Genomic DNA, 20,741 nt, shown 5'->3' on the forward strand with positions numbered 1-20,741 from the left:
ACTTGGGGAGAACTTCTCACAGATTTTCAAGCTCTGGTCTTTCTCTGTTTCACTTTTGTGAAAGTTGTAAAAAAAAAAAAAAAAAAAAAAAAAAAGATCAACACCCCTGTCTGTTAAATTGTTTTAAATCTAGGCAACTGGTTCAAAACTACAGGGTTAGCTAGGGAGACTTGCAAAATTCCTCTTTGCATCAACTGAAACCAAGCTAAATATAGCAAGTTGTTGTTACGGAAGTCGGCCCCCAGTGCATGGTAGTATCAAGCAGAACCTCAATTAGGCATAAAAGTTTTCCTGTATGAAACCAATTTTGTGACTATTTCATAGTGAAAGATTATAAGAATTATCAGGAAAGACCAGGATTAATGGGAACAGAAAACATCCGTCTACATTTATTTTTATACCTTTTCAAAACAGAGCTGTTAATGGTATTCAGGCTCATCGGCGTAATTCTTTACTGCAGGTTATCTTCCTTAAACAAATGAGCTAACAGATGCAGATGTTGAAAAAAAGAGGACATGAACCATGCATGAGCAATTGCTTCTTTTTTCTGATACTGGCTAAGCTGATCTGAGAGCAGGCCACAAACTTACTGTTAGTATCTGTGGTGTTTTTATTCTCTGTAGTGTGTGCAGTTCTATCGATATACGCTGCTGTGGGTATTCAGTGGGAGATCGAAATCCATTCAGATATTGTACTGAAATATCCCACATCTATTCTGTCTTCCACGTGTTATTATGCATGTGAGTTTGTGTAAGAAAGCTTTTCCTGGGGTAAAAATTCTCAATTTGGAAGTGATTAAAAAGCAAACTTGCATTTTCATTGCCTTCAGAGTAGCGCAATCAGTGATAAAACAAATTTGTCTGATCCTGAAATGAATGAGCAACCCGAATTTAAGGTTTTCTTGGGGTAAGGATATTCTAAATTTTAATATCACAAAGACCATGAATTAAGCAATATTAGATAATTTTTATTCAAAGTAATTGCCACAGGGACATATTACCATGGGAGAGAGCAAATCATTCAGACTGTCTTCTATCATCTGTGCTATACAGAGATCAAAACTAAATTTTGTTCCAAAGGTGATGTGTATTTGTATTTCTACCTATATCTATGTATCATGTTCATCATTGTAACAGGTAGTCAGACACTACCGCTTACTTCCAGACTCAGTAAAATTAAATGGTGTGTTAGATCCAGTCACGCAGTTTCTTCTAATGACACACACTTTCTGCCTTGAACCCCAGGCGATATCCCACAGTGCTGTAACCAGAACTTGTGACATGCTTCTGTTCCAGCCTCAGCATGCTCATTCTGCTGCTGTGACAGGAGCTTGAGTGATTTCTTCCGAATACCTGTAGCTGAAATATACATTTAAAATGCTTGGGGCAATGTAAATACCGAAAAGAAATGTGTAGTTACTTTGTCTGCTGTATGGAATCTAAGCATCACTCTCACAGAGTCTCCTACACAAGACAATACAGCTGATGTGCTTGGAATGATGATGGACAGGACAGAGACAACTTTTCCTGCAGCTAAAATAAGGTGTTAGTCACTGTCATTGTCATTTAAGTTCAGCTAGGAGATTAAGTAGGCTTTCCCCAACTTTGATGCTTAGGGCTGCGTATCTGCTATTGCTATATTCAGCAAACGCAAAAGAAGTCAGGTTAGTGGTACTATTTTAGGCCTGCAGTTTTATTTCTCTTTTTCTCTCTCTCTTTTTTTTTTTTTTCTCCCAAATTTTGTTATCTACACAGTACCTGAGGGGTACCTGGGAGCACAGGCCCATTCTCCTATGTTGTGTTAGAGAGCACTTTGTGTTCTTAGCTGATGTAACTTTGGGATTGGCCATCTTTTGCCTGGGTAATAATGCAGGTATAAGATGTAGTAAGTTCAGTATGCTATGAAGACATATCCTCTAAGGCAGAGACTGTGTGTTAAAGAAAATCTGTGTCTTGCAAAACGTTTCAGGGAAAAGAAAAGAACACAACAGGTACAAACTTCAATTTTAGCTGAAAATACAGCAGCAAAGTTAGTATTTTTGACCCAGCATTGACACTGAGCAGTAGAAAGCCTATGCTATGAGTAGGGTGGTGGTAGTGGGGGGAGATGGCTGTGTCTCCGTATCAGTGTTGCATTCACACCTGGAATCAACACACATGGTTTTGAGAGGGGTCTTTAAGCAAGTTTGATTAAAAATAGGCCTGTGACAAATTCCTCTCTTATATATCCAACAAGTTTTAATATTAACACCGTAACTACTAAGGACAATGATCTTTCAGATGGGTGCACAGCACAGCAGTTGTTTTCCAGACCCGTGCCCAGCGCTTGCAGTTTTATTGTTGCATGCCTTTTTATTGTCTGTATACCATCAGGGCTGCTTTACATGTTGACGATTGCCTGTCTGGTAGAATTTGGGATTTACCCGTGCTGTAACACTCAGGGCCCTTCCCTGGGCTTCCCAGCCCTTCAGGCTGCTTCCTGACGGAGGGAGGGGAAGGGAAGGGAAGGGCCGGGCCGGGCCGGGCCGAGCCGAGCCGAGCCGCGCCGCCATGCCGCCGCCCTGCAGGTGCTGGGGGCGGCCGGAGGAGGAGACACGGGGCGGGCAGGGCCGGGCCGGGCGGAGCGGAGCGGAGGGGAGGGGAGGGCCGGGCCGGGCCGGGCCGGGCCGGGCAGGGAGCCGGGCCTGCGGCGTGCCCCTGCCGCCAGCCGCGCTGCGAGCCCCGCGCGCCTTGCTGGAAGGTTCCGCGCTCGCCCTCGGTCCCCTCCCGGCCCGGCCGCGGTGCTGCGGGGGGCGGCGGGGGCCGGGGCATGGTGCGGGTGAGCGGGGTGCGGGGTGCTGCCGCCCCGGCCGGGTGATGCTCGGAGCGCCTGTGGGAGAGCCCCTGCAGCCCGTTGTGTCAGCAGGTATTTACGCGGGGTGGGTGCCGCGCCGTGCAGGTGCTGGTTTTTGGGGTGCGTGGGTGCGAGGCTGCGTGCGTGCGCCCGCAGGGTCTGAGAAACCGGTGGGGAAGGCAGTAGGGAAAGCCAAGGAAACGCACGCGCCCCTACGGCTTCCGAATGAAAGCGACTTTATCGGGAGTAGCTGTCTGTAAGCCGAAGTCGTGGCTAAAATTATGCGTGTTTCGTGGGGTGTAGGCTGTGCTCCCTTTCATCCTTTTACCCGGGCGATGGCCGTAAATATAAACCAACGGCTGTGAGGATCTGAGCCCCTAAGTGGCTTGGGTCCTGTGGAGAGCTGCACTGAAGCTGGTGGGACTGCCTGCAGACACAAAATGCTTCCTAATGGCTTTCCTTAGTTATTTACTTATTTATTTTAAGTGAAGCGAAATCTTGAGTTTGAAGGAAATTCTGTACTTCAGTTAAATTCAGTACTGTTGTTGTTGCATGTTATGCTATAAAAAGGCACGCTTCCAGAAAAGCCTGATTTATCCAAGTTGTAGAGTCAGGCCTGCGAGGCTCAGGCCTTGCCTTTGCCCAGTGGGCTGCTCTCTCCTGCTTTCACTGTATCCGCAGCCATGTCCTGGCTTTTATTTACCACATCTACTGCCGAAATGATAAATGATTCCCTTTGGAGCTGAAGTGACTCAGGATTGATTGGACCGGTCCGTGTCCTCTTGGGTAGGAGCACTGCTTTGTTGTTCTGTGTATCTGGGATTTTAGAAGGGAAGACTCAGGTTGGCTGGGGATTGCTTCTGTAAATATTTGCCTAGCTCAGGATCCTGGCTTCTCTTCAGTGGACGACTTGCAAATGTTTTACAGTATTAGGGAATACGTCTCTCTGCTCGCTTAAATAAAGTTGAAATCTTTGGAAAGTAGTTTGTCTTGGAGAATAACGCTTCTTTAAAAAGGTTACGAATAAAGCTGTGAGCATCCTATAGATAGGTATGGCAGCTGCAGGGGCTCTGTGCAGTCACCAATCTGGGTGAGCGTGCCAAAGGTAGAAATTAGCGTAATCCTCTGGAGCACAATCTGATGCAAGGAACTGCTGCTCCAGGCAGCTGGAGATTTTTACAGAAGGCAGCTATGATTTAGGTGGAAGATGAAGGGTCTCGTTTGCCCTGTGTTTTCTAGGAGGCAGCGCAGGAAAGTTGGAATATAACCACCACCAGCAACAGAAGTGGTAAAACTCCTTATCCCGCACCTGGCTTGTGCCCTTCACATCGAGGGGCTGTTCAGCAGTCGGTTGTGTTGCCTCGGCTCTGCAGGCTGAGTGAATCTGCTGTGGCTGTCCAAGGAGTGACAGAGGGGCAAATCTCTTCCTCCCCACAGTCAATAACCCAAACACGTCTGAGGCTTTACCGGCTCAGCTCTTATTTTGACGGAGCATCTGCCTGCTGGTACAATGCTAAGGGTGCCAGCCGACCTCTGAGCTCCTTGTTTCTTGCTCCCTGCTGTGTGGGAGCTCAGCCTCGGGGTCAGCTCTGTCGTGGAAGAGGAAAACACACAAATCCTGCTGCTGCTTCAGGGACTCCGTGTGGGTTAGTATTATTCTTCTTAAAAGAGGAAACAACTCTACAGCTGAGGAGTGAAGTCAGCACTGAGAGAACTCACTTAGGAGATCCATTGACAAGGAAGAAAATATAAGGGTAGGAGAACCAAGTTTTCAGATTTTTCATGCTTTGAAATCTGACTTGTTTACTTATCCCCGAGTCATTTCTCCCTAGCCTGATTCATGAAACAATGAGGCAGTGACGAGGTTCACAGCAGACCAGAGGGATTATATTCCCGCTACAAACACATTGTATCAGATAGATACATTAAACACATCTATGGAGGTATTTTTCCCCCTTGTCTTTGCAAACTCTTCTGATTGTGGGTGGAAAGCCATACTTCTTTGTTCTTGATCAAAGTACCAAGCAGGTGTAAGCAGCAGAGCTGCAGCCGAAAGATGCTGATGAGGAACTGTTTGTTCTGTTGTGAAGTCGGCAGCACTCTGCGGCGGTCCAGGGGCCCTTAGTTATGAATCTGCAATTTCTGTTCTTGACTGTAGGACGGTGTGCAGGCAGGCTTTGTAGGGTGTGCCAGGGCTTCGTGATGGGCCGCAGTACAGAAGCTGGTAGAAGGGTGCTGGGAAGGGTGAGTTACTTGAGCGGTGCTCTGCTCTCACACCTGTGCTGCTCCCAGTCTCTGACCAAGCTTGCAGAGCTCGTACCAGTGTTTCAGCTCGGTACCACATTGTGAGCTAGCAACGAGCTTATGCTCACTCACGACTTAAGCTAAGATTTCTTGACAAGTTTTTATCTTCTAGGAAGAATTTTGGCTTGGACTTTTGGACTTGGGCTTTTAATGGATGCAGTATACATCACAATCCTAACGAACCTTTCTGATCATCACTTATCTTGCTTTTAAAACATGTGCTGAGCTTTCAGTTGCATGCCTCAGACTCTGTGTCTTGTGTAGTCCTGTGACCTTGTCAGCTGGATGAAGCTGTTCCCAGCTTTCCGTTGTTCTGTTTCCTGTAGCACGTGTTGTGATTGAGCATCAGGCCTCCTGTTTGATAAGCTAAACGTAGTTCCTTCTGAGAACCAACCAAGTTCACAAGAACAGAAAGCATCAGAATATATCTCTATGCAGGCAAGATTTGTGTTTACCTTCCTCTTTACAGGATCAAATTCGGATTGTTTGTTTGATTCCCTCTCTATTTAGCAGGTTTTAAAAGCCTTTTATTAATAGGAATTATACATTTCTAGAAAGCAAGTTTTCTTACAGTAGTTTCACCTATTAGTGACTGATTTGGGGAATCTCCCTTCAGTGTTTCTGTAGATACCTGAGAGCAGTTTCCCCAAAATCTAAGACTTAGGGCAGACAAGGAGCTGTCCCAGTGCACCAGTTAGAGGAAATCACAGCTTTGTTTTACAGAAATTCACAGTGACAGCAACTACTACCTTGAACTCACATGTGTCTTAAGAAAAGGTAATTTATTCCCTGAGTCATTTTTCAAGTAATTTAACCTTTCTAACAGTGCTCCTTCTCTGCAGCTACACTTGTCTGTTGTTTTTTCTCTCCTTTTTTTTCTGTTTTCTGTCCCACATGCCATCTGTCTGGTTTTCTGTTTTGTTTTCTTTGTAACACCACAAATAGAAAAGAAATATGCATGTTTGTGAACCATCACTTTTGCGGGGAAGAGGTGTGGATGGCCTCCTGCCAGCTCAGGTGATTCTGTGATTTCAGAAACTAGTTGGGATCTGCCTGGATTGTGGCTTGTATGGGATGTTACATGGGATGATTCAGTATCAGCAGCTCAGCAGTGCTTGCATGTTGTGTCAGCTGTCAGTGTGCAAAATGTAAGTTAAAGAACATAGTAGGTAGTATTAGTGTATTGTAATTGAGAGTCTCTTGGTCAAGTAATGCCCCAATTTGATGGCAGGGGCTTTATTTTACCATCAGCTTAAAAAGTGGCATTTCTATAATGCTTTTCAATAGCTGTAGCAATTCCAAATAAATTCAGAGTTATTCTGGTAAAGCTGAGTGTGATACTGCATGCAGGTTTTGGTAGCTGCACCAAACACGGTGAAGCTTGGTAGGCTGGAAAATGGCTTGAGTTTCTCTTGATAGTTCCTCACGATAGTTTGTATGTTATTTAGAATATATTTATATTCTAAAATATATTCTAAAAGTTATAAATATAACTTTTCTTGTAATCTACAAGCAATGTTTGACTTTCCATACTCCCTTTTTTTCCATCCTGGTTTCTTACCAAGCCTTTTGTTTTTTTGGTTTGGTGAAGCTGCTGAAGACTGATGGCTAAAGGTAGCAGCTCTGATAACGCATGCCATAAAATCCAGCCAGTCCCATCTGTCCCAGCTCGTAGGGCTTCCAGCCTGCAGGAGTTGTCCAGTAGGCGTGTGGTGCGAGTGGTGACATCCTGGTGACAGTGGGTGGCAAACCAAGTGGACAAATCTTGGACTTCTACTTTGTTATGGGGCAGCGTGTCCTGTGTGCTGAAGCACATCCAGGTGCGTGGTGAAAGATTGACTTTGCCTGCAGTAAGCCAGTCACTTGTGCAGATACGGGTCGAATGTTTAACAGCTGTGTGACAGCTGACGGGCACGGGAGGCCCCCGTGCTGCCCAAGTACCAGGGGTCAAGTAGCACGCAGCCCGAGCAGTCATCTGAGAGGCTAAGAGATGAGCTGTGAGTTGCAAAGGAACTACAAGGGTGGCTTTCTCTGTTCTCCAGCCCTTGTGCTTAGGGATCAGCTGAGGAAATTCTGTTTGATTTACCATTATTTTTTTTTTTTAAGGATATGATGCTGAGCTCTGTTGGGTAGGCATAGCTTCTTATTGCTAGGGGTGAATAAATGGTGAGAGGGGGCTGCCATCATTATATCATTGTGCAGGAGCCTGCGGTGTCATCTGTGTTTGTGTCCTGCTGCAGTCACACAGGACTGAAAACGAAATCTCTCATGTGGAGCTAATGCCGTGTGGTTGTTTGCTGGGGCATATTTGTTTCCTTAAACACAAGCATTCTGTGTTCCTTCAAATGGAGCCCTGCTGCGAACTGATCAGTCAGTGGATACATTTAAAAGTGGGTTATTTGTTTTGAAAATCGCAGTGTATCGCGTGGTTTCTCTTGGTACAAGTAGCACATTGTCATGAAAAGAGATTAAGGAGCCAGAGATTAGTTTACTTGTGAGTTTCCCACTCAGATGACACTGTGTCAAGTGGCAAGTTTCAGTGTTTTGTCAACTGGTAGTGTCCTTTCCTGAATACAGTTGTGGTAGCTCTCAGTCCCTGGCAGATAACATCAGCTTTTACAACTTAGATGCTCTCAGTGGGTGCTCTCTCCTGGAAATCTACTGGGATAATAAATACAAGAAATCCAGATACTTCTACGAAGGGTATGGGTAGCAAGGAAACTACCAGACTGATGCAGTGATGGATGTTGGTGAGCTGCTTTTAGGCAGTGAATAGTGAGTTATGGAGAAAATATGTTGCCCAGGAGAATTGGTCCTAGTCCTTATAGTCTGTGAAGCACGTTTCAGATTATGAGAAAAGAAAGAAAGGTGCATCATGTTCCTTGTTCTCACTTCTGGGAAGGAAATGCCCAGACTCTGTTGAGCAGGAGTGCTCTGCTCCTTGCAGAATCCAGCCCAGCTCCATCAGGAGCGAGGCTCAGAAGTGCTGTGGGCAATCTGTGTAAATGGTATCAGAAAGCCAATGAGGTTTGCAGGCTGTCAGAGCTGAAGAGGCCACCTATAGCAATAAATGTGATTTCAGGGTGCTTCTGATGAAGAGGGTTTTTCTCTGTGCTTGTTAACTGTAATGTGGTTGTTTTGTTATGTGGACCAGGATAGGATTTCTGGATGCTATTTTTCATTTCCCTTCTGTGAGGGTTTCAATTTAGAAAATATGTTTCATAGGCAAAATGTTTGTCATCCCTTCATAAAAGGTAATTGGCTTTGAAAAGTGTCTCTTCTGCCTGTGAGCATCTTTCTGTCTCTGTCCACCCAAATTTCCGTGGATGTCATTGAAATCTGGACTTTACCTTCAGTGCTGAGCACAGTATTCAACCCTTAACTGCTTTGCAGTAAACATTTTATTGCACTTAGAACACTGTACCATGTGAAACTTTTATAACTGATGTTTAAGTTTTGTTTTTTTTTTTCTTCATCCCACATGCTGTTTGTTTGGCATTCGGTGATGAAAGAGCTGCAGATGATTATCATCTCACTGGAAGGCTTTAGGATGACAGCATACTGTGTTATAAATTGAAATTTACTTTATCTGGCCCTGAAATGTATCTTTCTTCCTGTTTCTCTTCACTTTTTATCTTTCTGCTTCACTGAATTCAGCAAGCAGATAGCTCAGAAAAGCTGTGTTGACCTGTGGAAAGCTCGTGGCACGTACCGCCTGCTCATTAGGTTAACCCAGCAGTGCTCTCTAGGCTTGGAGTGTACGTTTTAATCCCAAGTCTTGTAGTGGTTATTGATAAGAACACGTATCTAGCTCTGGGATAATGGGCTTCCTACGGGTAATGTGTCAGTGCTTTTCAACTACAGATTACTCACATACCCAGATGGGGTAGGTGTAAGCTGCATTTTCCTTTTTTTTTTTTTTTTTTTTTTTTTTTAAAGGTGTATGTTTCTACCCAGTTTGGACAGATTTCCAGAGGGCCCGCCGTGAAAACGTCTGAATTGTGGTTTGCCAAATCTTATGTTTTTGACACCAAAACTGAATGGATTATAGATCCTCAAAAAAAAAAAAATAAATGTCTTTAACACGGAGAAAAAAAATGTTACCTGTTCTGGCTGACTTCTACTAGAGCTAGGCCAAGCAATTACTTCGATGTCGCTGTAAACAAGTGAAGAAGCAAGTAGCTAATCAGAGAGGCTGTCTAATTAATTAGGTGGGTAAATGTGAGCGTGTTGTTAAATACCAAGGTGAATTTGGTTTCATATAGAAGTTTTTGTCTTGTATGTGAGTGCAAGCTGGCTCTCAGTACAAGGCCAGAAGCTAAGTCTCTGCAGTGTTGTGTAGGAGCTGGAGGAAGGGAAAACAGAAAGATGATAAAGGTTTTGAGGATATTTCAGAAGAGCAAGAGAACTAAATCGTTCTTTGTTATGCAATACCTGAAGGAATTCAGCAAGAAATAAGGAAATAATTAGAAACAGTGCTGCGTTTAACCGTGTGGCAGTAGGGGTGTGAGGGGCTGTGGGAGCGCTGTGACAGGAACGCGCCCTGGGCCGCGGCCTGCGTGCCGGCATGCTTGGCCGCACTCACAGCCCTATAGTGCAGTAAATGTTGGGGGCTGAGCAGCTCAGAAATAACCAATCAAGGTTTTCAGCCTTAATCTTGTGTGTTACAAACACACAGGATTTTCTGTCACAATTAAATCCTTCAGTATGTTACTTAATATACAGCGTATGCGGTGTGACAGAGTTGGGGTTGCTATGGAGACCTGGCTTTTTGGTTCTGTTATCCGTGTTTCAGATCGGAAAACATTTCCATTGCACTAGGCTGAGACTCCCTTTTCCCTCCAGCTCCTCCTCTCAGCCCCGTCTGCTTCTTGGCTGGGAGGTAGGTGAGGTAGGAACGGCCGTGACCTAGGATGTGCACGGGTCCTTGGAGCAGGCTTGACTGGAAAAGGGATGCTGAGGGGGAGCTTGGAAATGAGCCTTTCCCTTTTGAGTACCTCTTCTGTCTTGTTTTGTAAGTGTTTGAATATTTAAATGCTGATCTTTAATATTGTAGTGTCACTAGGCTGTTAAAATTTGATATTTTTTTTCCTGAAAACTTGAAAATAACAGGGACTTTCTAAATAAAAGTTTATAGTATTTTTCACAGCACAATTATTAATTTTGTGGGAAATGTACCTGGCTGATTGCAACACTTCCCATTAACCTGATGGATTTCTGCATATTTTTATACTTTCTTGTTTCTTGGCCTTGTTCTGCAGAGCACCGAGAACATGCTAACCAAGTCTCACTGAATACAGCAGGGCTATTTGTAAATAGAAACCTAATGTTATGCTTAAGCGTTTTGGGACCTGAAGTAATTAGAAGGGAATTTACAGTACGTGTATTTGTGCCAAGTATTGAGCTGCATCTTTGTTTTTCTTGATGTGACTCTTCAAAGTAAGAACATTGGTCGCTTTCAAACCTACCTCTACTTGATTTATCTTCGGTATAATCCTTTATTGGGTTGGTGGGGCAGGAACTGAGAAGAGAGTAAATTTGTGAAACTGTGAGTATGTGTTTATCTCTTGTAGGCTGTGCCTCTCACCTTGAGCTTGCTGGCTGTAGGCTTCATCAGCAGCACTCCTCTTCCCAGGTGTCAAACAGTACGTTCACCATGCTGGGTGACTGCACCAGAGTTACATCTACAGACATCTGTCCCAGCTTTCTGCTGCAGTTCTGTCTTTTATGGCAGAGTCGGCAGAAAAAAAACACGTCCATGTGTGCAGTTTATCTGTGTGGTGCAAAGCCTGGTTCTGCTTTCCGTAGGTCAGCCCGTGGAAATAGGTGTGAGCTGGTATGGCAGGAGATAACTGAGCTGCAGATACAGTCTCTTCCGATGACTGTTACACACAGGTAATTGGTCTGGTAACTTCTGGAGTAAGAGTGATAAAGAGTTGCAGTAGGTGAAAGGGAGAAAGGCGAAGGGCAGCAGTACTTCAAGTCGTGGGAACTGCTTGCTGCAGGGTGTGTTTTAATGGCTTCAGAAAGCCCAATTTCTTTGGCTCGGCACTTTTGCTGGCCGAGGTCCACTCAATTGGTAAAGGACATTTGCTGTACTTCTCAGCAGTGGTGCTGCTGTGTCAGGAACTCTGCATTTTTTGCCAATGCAAATCCCACTTGAGTGCTACAGGAGCAGCTGTGAGCTGTGGCCAGGCCTAGGGTATGTGATGCTGTGATCCAGTGTCCCTTAACAGCATCCTGCATATGGGACTGTTCTGATGGCTCAGCTGGCTCAGAGGTGGCACCAGGCAGCTGGATGATTTTCAGAGAATCACAGAATGGGTTGGGTTAGAAGGGACCTTAAAGATTATCTAGTTCAACCTCCCTGCCAAGCTAGATTAGATTGTTCAAAGCCCCTTTGCAACCTCATGCTGGCTTGTAACACTGCGCTGCTTAGGGGCTCCTTCTGTCCCTTTGCTTGGTTCACTGCAGGGCATTGAGGGAGGACTTGGTCACATCTGTTTGTTTGTTTGTTTGTTTGTTTTTAAAAAAAAAGAGCAGAGAACCTGTAAGTCATCTGCTCTGGGAGTGGCATTGATTTGTGTATGCGTGTGTCAAAACCTTGTCAAAACATACCTGTGCAGGCTTTCCTTTAAATGTTTATAAACAGGTCATAAATCTAGCAGTTGTTACAAGCAAGGAACCTGCTGGTGTCAACTGTCAAATAGCAAAGTAATCCCAAGGGAGTTTTCTGAATGTGGGGTGATGTGTCTATAGTGTTCGTGAATTTTTGTTTTTTATAAAACTAGAAGCACTTAGTTTTTTAGTTGTATGCTGCTGTGTACATACCTACAAGCCCTTTGTGTATGTGCCCTGCATGCTCTAGGGAAAGGTAAGAAACAAGTACATCTGTCTTCTCATCTCTGGATATGGTATACCGCATCCTCCTATTGTTCAGAAGTGGTGGAACTGTTGCCATACATCAGGCATCTAGGATCTGACTCAGAAATGCCATATAAACAGTGGTAGAAATACCTCAGTACGTGGTGTAAGCACAGGCTTCGTTTCATTCAAAAGGCGTCCTGGGAAAGAAAGGCACAATGGACAAGGCATTTTGTTTGCAGTTAAAGGAGCTGTGGTTTTGTAATAACTTTGCAGAATGACCACAACATCCTTCTGGATCTCAGCCTCTTGCCTGTGAACTGAAAGCAATGTTTTTGACAAAGAATGTTGAGAGGCTTAGTTTATTTCATAAGGTTTCTAAAAATTACTGGACTCTTACAAATAACTGGAACCAGTACCCTGCAAATTCTTGGGTGCTTCTATTCTTCATGTGTATGAGGTTGTCTGTGCTTTAGTGGCTATGGAGTTAATTCTCCTTATCCAAATGCTGATGTTTTTCCTGCTGCCTTTTATCTTTTGTTACAGTATTTGGTGGGAAGACACCAGTGTTTTCTGTCAACACTCCATAAAGTATGCAGGACTTGCGGTGTTGTCTCAGTGTACCGTGTATGCCTGTACAATGTGAGCGTGAAAGGTGGCTGGGTTCAGAGGGCTTGGCCTTGATGTTTACTTGAACAGGGGTGAGTTAATACAGGGGATACAAGAAAAGGAAGGGGTTAATTCTTTTAAAACTCCAGTGGGCAATGAATTCTGTAGGAACTTTATTGGTGATTTAAAAATGAAAGAAGTGGCTCTATTTCAAACAGTGCTGCACTTTTACGTTCAGTGTGGCATAGCAGTCTGCTTGTCACTGGCTTACATTGTGTTTTGTTTCATTTCACAGCTAAAGTGTGTAGTAGAATGCGTTGGTCCTTACAGAAAATGCATCTGGTGATGTTCAGCTGCCAGTCAGGGAAGATAACATCTGGATGATTTTCTCTCGACAGCTCTCACTCATGGGCTGGGCTTTCTGGCAACTCCTTTGCTTCCCTTATTCTGTGTGAAATGTGATAGCCTGAGTTAGTGGTAAAATTCTCCTCCCAAGTAGGCTAGGAATGATTCAGCTGGAAAGTCCATTGGAACTGAATCAAGTCTTTGTTATCGTTCTGCTTCTGCATCAGACGTGTCTGTTGTATTGACCTGTTGAGTTTATTTTATTTGAACTCTTTGTTTGGACGGGCTCTTGAAGACCCAGTTGGCAAGTTGAAGGTGATCTAAGCATAGCCTGCTTCTATTGCATTAGTACGGAATGAAAATGGTCAGCTTATTTTAGCTTGTTACTCCTCTGCCGTGGGGATAACCACCTCCTAAGCCACTGCAGCCAGTTCCTTATGAGCAGGTGTGTTTTTGTTTTGTGTATCTCATCTCCAGATCTCATCTTTACTGTCCTGGGCTTCTGAATGTGCTGTTATGGGTCTATGGGGTACAACAACCACATCAAATCACTGTCGGGCTCTCCATTTGGAGAAATCATGATACCGGTCTGTGTTCAACCTGAGCAGGGACTATAGAAATTGTTTCTGCGTACGAATTCATTTTCAGTCTTTTAATTCTTGCATTTGGGGCTTCTGAGAGTGCAGCCTCGTTCCAAGGAACATGACAGGCTGAACACTTTTAAAGGTCAGTGGAGTTGCATACATAAATAAGGCTTTTACTCCTTAGCAGGAGTTGTGTGATCAGCCCTAACTTCACTGAAGCGAGGAAGCTCTCCTAGTTTAGTTTGGTACCCTTCAATTAAATATAATGGACTGGTGGTACTTCATGAGGATAGAGTTTATTAATGTTTTAGAAGTAACATTATATTTTACATGGTAATTGTAGTAAAACTTGTATTTATTTTAAGATAGTTTTAAAATTAACTTCCTTTTTTTTTTTGTTTGCTCTGCTGAATCTTAATTAACGTAACTAGTCTCTGCTGTGTTTTGCTGGTGTGTGCTAGCACTTTCCTGAAAACTTCCAGTCTCGTTTTAGCAAAGTCATTCTGCCTGAAGCAAAGACTAAAAAAACTGTGGCTACTTTCATCTTTGTTGGCTGTGCATTTCTGTTATTCTTTCATCTTAAGATGTGGTAGTGTTTATTCTGAAGCCTTTATCTTTATGATAACACCAAGTGAAATGCCTTAGCAGAATATAAAAGCAGTAAAACTCAACCTGGTTAGTTCAATCAGTGAGACGTTAATGAAATACTGCGAAGTTTAGCACGTCTTCTAAGGTGCTAATGTGCTTTCCCCTTCCTGCGTATGAAAATGCGATGTATGCTGGAATTAATGTTGATACTAGTTGATATTGGATTATTAGATTGAGCTGACGTTAGTGCTTTGGCTGGTGAATCTTAATCGTGTGCATTATATATGGCCTGGTAGCAAATGGGGATGTCGCCTGTCCTGTGATACCCTGTTTCCACTGCCATATACTCCAGTGGGTTGTGTGTGACCCTATGCTGTAGCTGTGTTAGCATGCATCTGCAGAGTGCCCTGGTAACTGCTTTGGGCTGACCAGAGGTGCAAACAGCAACCCCAGGCATTCAGTTTGAAAGCTAACACTAAAATACTTCCCTCTACCTGTGGTTTGTTGTACAATATTTTACTCTGTCAGCTTGATGGAAGTTTTTAATATTGCACTTAAAGTACTTCATATATATCTTTCATTTTTTTGGTCTTAAAACTGACCTGTTGGTGTAATCCTCATCACCTCTCATGGTGCACTCTTTTAGGGGCCAGAAGGGCCACCTGTACCCAGAAGTGATAAGAAGATGCTGTGCTGTGGGGCTGGGCAGAGTTGTCAGTGATGGTTCGTGCCCCAGACTGACGGGAGGCAGCGCTGGGATGTTTGTGTGGCAGCAGACCACAGTAAGGAAACGTGTAGTTGCCTGAGTGGCTGCGTGCTGTTTGCCTGTAGTCTCAGGGTCAGAGGTAAAGCAAGAAAGCAGAAATAAGAAGCAGGTTCTGCGAGGGACGCAGCAGCAGAGAGCAGGTGTGGGCTGCGGTGCGTGCCCGTGGGACACGTGCTGCTCCTCTGCACAGCGGGCTGTCCTTGCTATGTCCTCAGCCTGACGGGAGCTTTCTGCCATATCAGCTCTGCTTTTCTGGTGATGGAAAACCTGTGCTTAGGCCTCTCGCCGCCTCTGTCATCTTTTCACGGTGTGATTGCTGCCATCACTCTTGCCGTGTGGAGCCCCTGCTAAGGTACAGGACGCTACCTGCCTTTGATTTGGTTTTTGTAAATTCGGTTCAATTCTACCTGAAGGAGTTAGGAGAACCATTTGAACCTAGATCCACAGAGGAACTTGGGCTTTTTACTTCCTCCTGTGGACCTGAGCTGTAGTTGCCACAGAGCCAAATAAAGATGAGACTGTGCTATGGGTTTCTGTAGTTTGTCAGTTCAATTTTTATGGTGACAATAATAGCTGATTCCTTGTCAGGTTGGTCTCCTCCTTTGTGCTCGTTGCTGTTTGTTACCGGGGCTGCTCAGATTAAAGGTGCTGGGAGGATACTTGTGCACATTGCTCTTCTGGGCTCGTGTGAGTGTGTAGAGGGTACTTCTTGTATCTCAGTTCTCCATTTGCAGAATAGGGAACTGCTGCGTTTTGTCACCTGGTAAAAGGTTGAGAGAGACTGGCACAGCAGGGTCAGAGAGAGAGACAGAAAGAGACTTGCATGATCTTACAGTACAGAATATCCTGAGTTGGAAGGGACCACAAGGATCCCAACTCCTGGCACTCAGGACCACCCAAAAATCAGACCATGTGTCTGAGTGTTGTCCAAACACCTGTGAACTCCAGTGGGCTTGGTGCTGTGACTGCTGCCCTGGGGAGCCTGTCCCAGTGCCCAACCCCCCTCTGGGTGCAGACCCTTTCCCTAACCCCCAGCCTGACCCTCCCCTGTCCCAGCTCCATGCCATTCCCTCAGGTCCTGTCGCTGTCCCCAGAGAGCAGAGCTCAGCGCCTGCCCCTCCGCTCCCCTCGTGAGGGAGCTGCAGGCCACCATGAGGCCTCCCCTCAGCCTGCTCTGCTCTGGGCTGAACAAACCAAGGGACCTCAGCTGCTCCTCATACATCTTGCTCTCTAGAGCCTTCACCATCTTCATAGCCCTCCTTTGGGCACTCTCTAATAGTTTTATGCTTTCCTTTTTTTCCTCTGTGCATCTTTCCAGGACTTGCAGTCGACACAGATGGCCAACAATGTGCTATCAGGTCCATTGAATGTTCTCAAATTAATCAGATACTTCATTGGCTCCTGCGTTGCTGGTGCTGCGGAATGTGCTGTGGTTCATGTGCGTGGTTTTGGAAAATAATGCTCACAATTGCAGGACTGGCGATTGCTGCTTCAGAGCCAGCAAACAGGAGTTCTGGGCTCTTAACCCCTGAGCAGAGCAAGCGGCATCCTCAGCAGAGCCCTAGCAGCATGCCTAAACAGGCAAAGGAGCAAGGATCCAAAAATACGCTAATTTAAACGAGAAAGTCCAAAGCACTAGAACTAATGGCAAAACATAGTGTATTTTTAAGTGTTTTGTTCTTTTCTTCCTGTAATTGTTAGGTGAGATGTTACCTGACTGCTGAATTTGGAGAGCAGTAGATTTCTAACAGGATACTTACATAAATACATTGTGCTTCAGGAATATCTTTCCTTTTGAAGTTATCTAGTAAAAGAATTAGTATTGCTGTAGACACATAAAATAAAGTAGTCACTACCTATTTCTGCTTCAGTGTAGAAAGGGTTAAAGGGAGCCTGAAATTTCCATAAAATCAGCTTTGTCATCATTTGGGCTTGGACTGTACTCACGATCTATGAGTAACATGGCTGTCTCCCAGCGTAGAAACATTCCCCAAATATATACATGTTTAATAGTCTGCCCAATTCCATCTTCATCTCTAACACAGAACAGCTACTAGGAAGCCAAGATTCATTTTAATCGTGTATCCATAATAACATTTTAAGCAGTTAATATCAATAAAGAATACCCGTGTTGTGTTTTTTTTTTTTTTTCTTTTTTAATTGGGAGATTATGAAGGACAGGTAGGGGTGAAGCATGGAATTGGTTTGCTTTTTCTGATTAACTTTAAAATACCACTGAAAACCTACAAAGTAGATGCTGCTTTTGTACTCCTACTTAACTAAAAATTGAAAAGGGCATTTCAAAAACACTGCTTTTAGTAGCAATCACTGCATGCTACTCTGTGGTCCTCCTTGCTTTCATTTTTTTTTTTTCCTTGAAGCTAACTAGTACATGAAAGGTTACAAAGAACAAAAATAAGCTCAGAGGTCATGAAGGCTGTACAAATCGTTTTGCTTTTCCTGGTACTGAAAGAAAACATTTCCAAAGTATAATTTTCAACTTTAAATAGATCTTCCTAGAATAATTCCTTTGTTTCTTTTAAGAAGGTAAGCTAAATAAGTTTTAAGTCAACGGAGTGGGACTGATGTTAAATTATTTTATTGTGAGAATTTCTAGTAACTGATTACAGGATACAAGATCCCTGTGTATTTTTATTTCCAAAGGAAATAAATAAGTCCCAAAATAAGCCATTTTCCCCTGAATTCCTTTGTTCCCTCAGGTCCATGGACAAGGCTCCTGTTTGCTGAGCGCCCTGCTCTGATCTGTTCTGAGTTCAGCAGACCTCACGGTGGGCAGGTTGCTTTGTGCTGGCACCTGCTGCAGCTCCAGGCAGAAACCCTCCCAGCAACTGCCCCTCTCCTCGCCCCACCTTGCAGCAGGGGGTGCTGCTCCTGCACTGGCAGGGCAGGGCTGGGGGCAGGCAGGGTTTTCTCCTCCTGGCAGCCTGGTCAGTGATGCTCCCTTCATCTGGAAGCGACATGTTGGAGCAGATATTCTGCGGGGTGGGATCAGTAAACCATGGGAGAGGAAGAGAAGGGATGGATGGAGTGTGCCTCCACCTCTTGCACAGGGTGAGGCCCCAGGGAGAGATCTGGCATCCCGCCATTCATGCGGTGCTTTCCAGCTGTCCTGTTTGAGGGACCCTTGACACTTCCCTGTTCCCATCCCCATGGGTCCCTCTGTGCTCCTTCTGTTTGTGGTATCAGTCCTGTCTCACTGCTCTGGTCATTTGGTAGTTCTTGATAACAACGTGAGACTCTGACATGACCACTCAGTGCTCCTGTGCACACACAGCGTGTCGTAGAGGGAGGGTAGGAGAAAGGGAAAATCTGTTGCTTTCTTTGAGCTTCATGTAGTTTGCCATGGAGGTGGCAATTGTGTGCTTTTGGAAGATTTTTGTAACTCACCATGCAGTGCTAACAGAAATGGTTTTTGACGCTCTGAAGGCCTGAGAGCCTACCTCTCTCTCACCAGGGAGGGTGGGGATGTGCCTAAATTCTGGGGAGGTGTGCGATGCCCTTACGTAGGCTGGCCAGCGGAGCAGGCTGCTGTCTGCTAGACGTCTGCATTCTGCTGGAGCCCGCACCATGCATTAACTTGTGGAGATAAAGGAATCTTCTATTTATAAACCAAAGATGTCATAGGCAAATTTGCCATGCAAAGAGTGCTGTCACATACTGACCATTAGAATAAGGCCCTGCCTGATGCACAGAGATCAGAGAAATCAGATTCCTTATGGTCTCCTGGCTGTGTGCAAAATTAATGAGTGAGGGATGCGCGTTTTGAAGCAATGGACTTTAATTGCCGTGGTCTGAGGCTCCATAAATGTGGAGAAAATGTTGTGGCAAGTATTTCTGAAAGAATGTAGCACGATATGCTCTTTGGGTTTTCAAATAGATTAATCCACTGTTACTATGTGATCTCTGTTGTTGACATCTGGTAGCTTGTAGCTTGTGGTCTTCTAATGCAGGGAAAAAAATAATGGGAGCTGATTAGGTCTGGAGGAATTGTTCTTCTGTGAATCATCAGTTATGTGATCTCCATTTCTTTGTTATACAGTCCATTAGACTCAAATGTTCAGTAGTAACTTCTGGTTTAAACTTTAATCTGGGGTACTGATTAAAAAAATAATAACTTTGAAGAAGTTAACTTAAGGTGTGCATGTGTACAAGCCATCAGGGTGGCCTGAATGTATATTGGGGAGGGGAAGGGGATGAACCTTGCTGGCAGGACTGTCTGAAAGCAGTTGCTGTGGCATGTCACTAACTGCAGGCAGCGCCGAGCCGTTCTACAACTCCCACCTCCTGGTGCACAGGTCTGACAGCGCTTCTGCAATTTCTCTGCAGAGCAGGAGGTCGGTCCCTTGCCTTCTCCCTGTATGCCTGTTTGAACGTGTGTCTTGTTGCCAACAATAAAACCAGTGTAAAGAAGCTCGGTTACTTTTTTCTTTTCTCCTCTCCTTTGTTCTTAAACCTGATCTTTTGCCGTTTTAAAGAACTATTACAAAGTCTGGTTTTACTGTTTCTATGGGATGTTTTTGAGCAGTCTCAGTCTTCCTACACAGAAGATGTTTTGGTGTAAACTTGCAGAAGACTTGTATCGTTCCAGGGTTTTACAACTTGCTGCGGCTCTTTGGATTACCTGCTTTGTAGTATGCCTCCTTCTGTGCTGGGGAAACTGGCCTGAGTGCATTTATTGTATTTTGTCTTACTGTGTACTGAATTGATGCTGCATGACAAGCATTGACTAGTTAAAGTTTTACTTTACTTTGTCGCTGTGTCAGGTGTTGTTGACGTGGTGATTTATGAACTTCCTGTTTGTAAATGTTATATACAGGGAGCTCTACCGGGATATGAGGTACTGAGGGGAAGAAGAGCATCACGCCCGGCCGCTCACCTTGCCCATTTGAGTGCACATAATGGAGACCAAGGAAGAGAAGAAGGAACGAAGACAAGGCTATTTCGCTCGGTAAGGTTATGGGTTTTATTTCAGTGCTGATTAAAATATTAAACTCCACGCTCTGCCTTTTTCACAAGGCTTTACAATTTTAAAATCATACATAAAAATAAACCCCGAGCTGCGTTATGTGTCCAAAGAGCGCTTTCTTGCCCTGTCCCTACTGTTGGAGTGGTGATTTGTTCTCTTTGGGTAGTGAAGACAAACTTGAATTATAATTGTTATTTATAACAGAAAACTGTCCCTGGGTACTCAGTTGCACAGTGCACAGAAGTTGAGCTTCCAGCATTGCATTCTGGAGAGTGTTTGTAAAAATAAACACATCTAAAACAAAAATGTCTAAACCTAAAGCTTATCTGACTCAAATAAAGCACAGATTAAGTAGTATTATCTTGTAGGTTAAGGTGAGCTAAGAAAAGGTAGCTATATGCTGATGGGTTAAGCTGCCTGGACTTTATCATCTATATGAATACAAGCTACATTTTTTCAGTCATTCCTTTTTTATCATTTGGAATTGATTGTTCAAACAAAGTGACATAAATTTCCTGATAACTTTTACTTGATAATTTAGTATGTCTGTAGTAATCTCTGAGCTCTGATGTAAAAGAAGAACCAAAGCTCATTTACTTCTGTAGGGATAGGAGGAGGGATAAAATCAGTATAAAAAACATCTTTGATTCTGAGGAACCTCCTGCACCACTGAAATGGAAAAGCCTGTACTCTTTCTACTCTGTGTTAAACAACTGTTACTGAAACTGTGCTAAAACACCAGCCTAAGTATGTTACAGACACCTAGAGACATCTCTGTCACACCACCTTGAAGAAGTAGTGTGAAGAAAAGTTGCAGTATTGATTAAATTGCTCTTCGTGTGGCATGTAATCATAACTAAAG

At 44.2% G+C, this 20,741-nt stretch overlaps 1 protein-coding gene across 1 annotated transcript in view; it reads left to right on the forward strand.

Annotated features, from left to right (window-relative positions):
* The first annotated feature begins 2,771 nt into the window (after nt 1-2,771).
* The window catches only part of NCOA7 (nuclear receptor coactivator 7), an 82,720-nt gene continuing 64,750 nt past the window's right edge, over nt 2,772-20,741 (forward strand). Inside the window, exons 1-2 of the mRNA XM_084284993.1 lie at nt 2,772-2,904; nt 19,730-19,861. Of these exons, the coding sequence (XP_084141119.1) occupies nt 19,812-19,861 (50 nt within the window). The 5' untranslated portion in view covers nt 2,772-2,904; nt 19,730-19,811. The remainder of the gene's footprint in view (nt 2,905-19,729; nt 19,862-20,741) is intronic.

Source organism: Netta rufina (assembly GCF_964035555.1).
Source record: "Netta rufina genome assembly, chromosome: 3".
Taxonomy (NCBI): Eukaryota; Metazoa; Chordata; class Aves; order Anseriformes; family Anatidae; genus Netta; species Netta rufina.